The sequence below is a fragment of the Silene latifolia genome, chromosome 7, assembly GCF_048544455.1.
Source record: "Silene latifolia isolate original U9 population chromosome 7, ASM4854445v1, whole genome shotgun sequence".
Taxonomy (NCBI): domain Eukaryota; kingdom Viridiplantae; phylum Streptophyta; class Magnoliopsida; order Caryophyllales; family Caryophyllaceae; genus Silene; species Silene latifolia.
Window position 1 is genome coordinate 35,408,525 of NC_133532.1, and position 3,876 is coordinate 35,412,400.

Below are 3,876 nucleotides of genomic sequence, written 5' to 3' on the forward strand. Positions count from 1 at the left end.
ATCATCCTGCACGTGTATCATCTCACCAATAGCACAAGAAGGGTCAATTAACATTAAAACAGAGGGAGGGGGTATTGAACGTGTCAAATTATAACCATCCTCCGCATCATCATCATCCCAAAAGCCATCATCATCGCTATCGACATAACTCTCTTTATAAGAGTGCTTCACACCAGGTTCAAGAGGAAGGGGATCATGACACTTATCAACATGCTCAACTTGTCACTTAAGATAATAAGAATCAAGTTCTTCTTGTGTCACACAGTTATCAAAGTGATTAGTCGCTTGTTCAACTCTGTCCTCTAAATCTTGACTAACTAGCAGGTTAGTCTCACTTGGGGAGGGAGTAATATTAAAACAAGAAGAATTCACAGCAGCTACATAAGCACGTATCAAATCCTCGGTAGACAAAGGTGAGTTATCATGACAATTCAAAGCACCAGAATAAAGGAGTTGGGAATGTATAGGGAGTGAATTGTATCGCTCCCATTCTTCAGTGTCATAAGCCAAATATTGAAAAAGCTCCCACTTTTCCTCATAGCTCAACCCATTAATGAACTTTCCCCCACTTAAAGAATGAACATTCTTCATAGTGTCATTATTTATCCCATTATAAACTACATGACAAAGTTCCCAAGTTTGATACGGGTAATGACATTTAGAGACATACTCACTCAATCTATTAAAATACTTATAAAAAAATTCATTCTTATATTGAGGAAAAATCAATCTAGCAGCCATCAAAAAAGGAATAAAGACTCAATATAGACACTTGACAAATATTAGAACTAACTAAAACTCTCTACACTACCACACAAAAATTAAACAATTGTCTTCCCCGGCAACGGCGCCAAAATTTGGTGAGCCGAAGTCGTATGCTCCAAAAAATAAGTAATAAGTCCTATTACCTTTACTATATAGTATAGGTAAGTCGGGTGTCGAATCCACAGGGAAGGTGATGTAATTAATGTGTAGAAAGTAAAGAGTACAAGTAACAATAATGGGGGGGGTTTTGTTGATTGAATAATCTAATGACTAATAAGACAAAATAATAAAGATGATTAATTCAGATGATTAAAGGTCTTGGGTCAACAAACATCCACTATCAACAAACTAATTGGTCTTCTATTGTATTTAATTCAATTACTCTCAAGTACTCTATTGTGGAAATACAAGTTTCCCCTTCCTCTTAAGTTTAGTCAACTAACTGGAAACGCGATATTAGAAGACACTAATTATTGAATAATCTAAGCCAAGCGTCTAGATTTAATCCAACAACAGCATTAACAATTCAAGGAAGTAATAAAGATAACGATCTTTAACACACGCGGTTAACGATTCGAATTATATGTTTAGTCTCTACTTCGTCCTAATAACGATGAAAAGCATACAAATTATTAGGGTAAAGTTTGCTACTTTAGTCTAGATTAATTGAACAATTACGGATTTAATTTCTAAACATGCAATAGATTAAAGTAAACAATTACTAATTGATCAGATTAGCAAAAAGAAACAATAATCATAAGATATGAGCAAGAGACATGAACAATACTTGAGAAATAAAGAAAGAAAGAACAATCTCACAATTAATCTGAAGAAAGCCTTAGTTCATCGATCCAAGAAAGGAAGGATTAGTTCCTCATAATTTCTAAGCAAAAGTAATTAGGGTTCAAGAGAGGTTTTTCCCAAATTACAAGTTGAATGAATAATAGTATGAATGATAGATATCCGCCGTTCACCTAATACCGACAAAATGTCATTCGACAATTTTTTCTTTCTCAAATCGTAGGTTATTACAAGAAAATGTGTGTAGAACAAAAAATTGGCCGATTCCGAATTTCAGTGAATGGGTTATGCTGAATTGAAGTTTTTTAAAGCGACAAAAAGGACATGTTGTGCATAAAAATCGAACGTGAAGGGTAATATGTACACAAACTTAAAATATTGGGTACCATGTACAAAGTGGCAAAGTTTCACAAACTATAATTTTGTTGTCACTAAATTGTATGTTTGCTTATAGTGGCCAAAAACATAGATGAGTTTATCTTTTACGCCTTTACGGTGGAATGATAGCAATAAGCTGATCATAGGAGTATACATTACATGTGCTTTGTGAAAGAAAGAACATAAAAATGCACTCTGTGTATCGATAATTAAAAGATTACTTATTATTATTATTATTATTATTATTTTTTTTTGGTAAAAATGTAAGTATATTAAAACCAAATTAACTTGCAAATTACATCAAATCATAAGGGGCAGGAGACACGACTACATGTTCAGCCAATGTCTAACCATACCCCTATTCTTAGCAGTACAACAACGAATAACACGATTACTAATCTCCTCTCTAATCTGCCTGACAATGAAGTCAGGTCTGCCTACAGCATGATCAATTCTACATTTGTTCCTAGCTTCCCAGATCTTATAATGCAACCCTTGTATCACAGCTGCCACTATCTTCTTCCTTAACAGACTTTTGATTCGTAGTCGCAGCCACCAGTTAACCACATCATCAGTAGGAACTTTGATGCCCAAGCTTTGATTCACCAAGTGCAAACAGCTCTTGCTGAATTCACACTGAAAAAATAGATGATTATGGTCTTCATCAGCAACACCACATAGAACACACAGTTTATCAGAACAAATATTCATGCTATGCAGCCTATCCTTAGTAAGAAGTCTCTTGTGTGCAATTAACCACCCAATGAAGCAGTGTTTAGGCACACTGAGATTATTCCAAACAAATTTGGCCCATTCCTGTGAACATTCTGCATCACCGAGCCACTGATAACCCTGCTTAATGGAGTAAGAATTATCAGTCTGCAACCACCAAACCCCCTGATAACCAGCTTTGAGAGAGTCCCTAACACTACAAATTTTGCGCCAAAACCAACTAGAATCAGTTTTAGGTTGGTAAGACATCCAATCAGAGTTTTTAATATAAATGGCATGGACCCATTTAACCCATAAATGGTCCTTTTTATGACTGATCCACCACACATACTTGCCTAGAGCAGCTTTGTTCCATCTTCTCAGATCAATAACACCAAGTCCTCCATTCTGTTTACTTTTACAGCAGGTGCCCCAGGCTACCAAAGGTGGAGAATTTGCAGCTTCCTTCCCTTTCCAAAGAAAGCTTCTACAAATGGCTTCCACTTTATTAAGTATGCTAGCAGGAAGAATGAAAATTCTCGCCCAATAACAATGCAACATACTTAGAACAACCTTTGTGAGTACAAGCCTACCTGCATAGGACAGTTTCCTCGATCCAATTATTATTATTATTATTATTATTATTATTATTATTATTATTATTATTATTATTATTATTATTATTATTATTATTATTATTATTATTATTATTATTATTATTATTATTATTATTATTATTATTATTATTATTATTATTATTATTATTATGTAAGACAGTCTTATTAATTGAACAAAAAAATTTGAAATGACTAATTTAAAAGCATGACATGTGTAAGTAAATTGTCCATATTTAAAGGGTATGTATATGGTTCAAACAAAATATATACTCCCTCCGTCCCAGTCAATAGTTTACATTTTCTTTATTCCTCATCACAAAATACAACAAATGTAAACTATTCATTAATTTCACACCTGTCTTTATATTAATCATAAGGGCTATCAAAGCACCCCGATTTTCTTACACTTATGATGATTAGTAGTTAATAATTTTTTCTAGAATTCGAGATAACAAAGCTTTAGAGGCTACTTAATGCTTAGAATCGAGTACGTATCAAGAGACCATAAGGGATTATGATATTTCATTTTTTTTTTGAATTATGTGACACATGGATTTGAACTTCGAAACACCTATATTCGATAATGTTCAATAACTTAGTTCTA

At 33.6% G+C, this 3,876-nt stretch overlaps 1 protein-coding gene across 1 annotated transcript; it reads right to left on the minus strand.

The window, feature by feature from the left end:
* Positions 1 to 2,271: 2,271 nt before the first annotated feature.
* LOC141589955 (uncharacterized) lies at positions 2,272 to 3,216 on the minus strand. The gene has a single exon (XM_074410575.1). It carries the CDS (start codon positions 3,214 to 3,216, stop codon positions 2,272 to 2,274), a length of 945 nt encoding a protein of 314 aa, XP_074266676.1.
* Between the last annotated feature and the right edge of the window lie 660 nt (positions 3,217 to 3,876).

Bases quoted from the DNA above. Each gene is read 5' to 3' on its own strand.
- LOC141589955 (XM_074410575.1), bottom strand. From the start codon at position 3,216: ATGTTGCATTGTTATTGGGCGAGAATTTTCATTCTTCCTGCTAGCATA.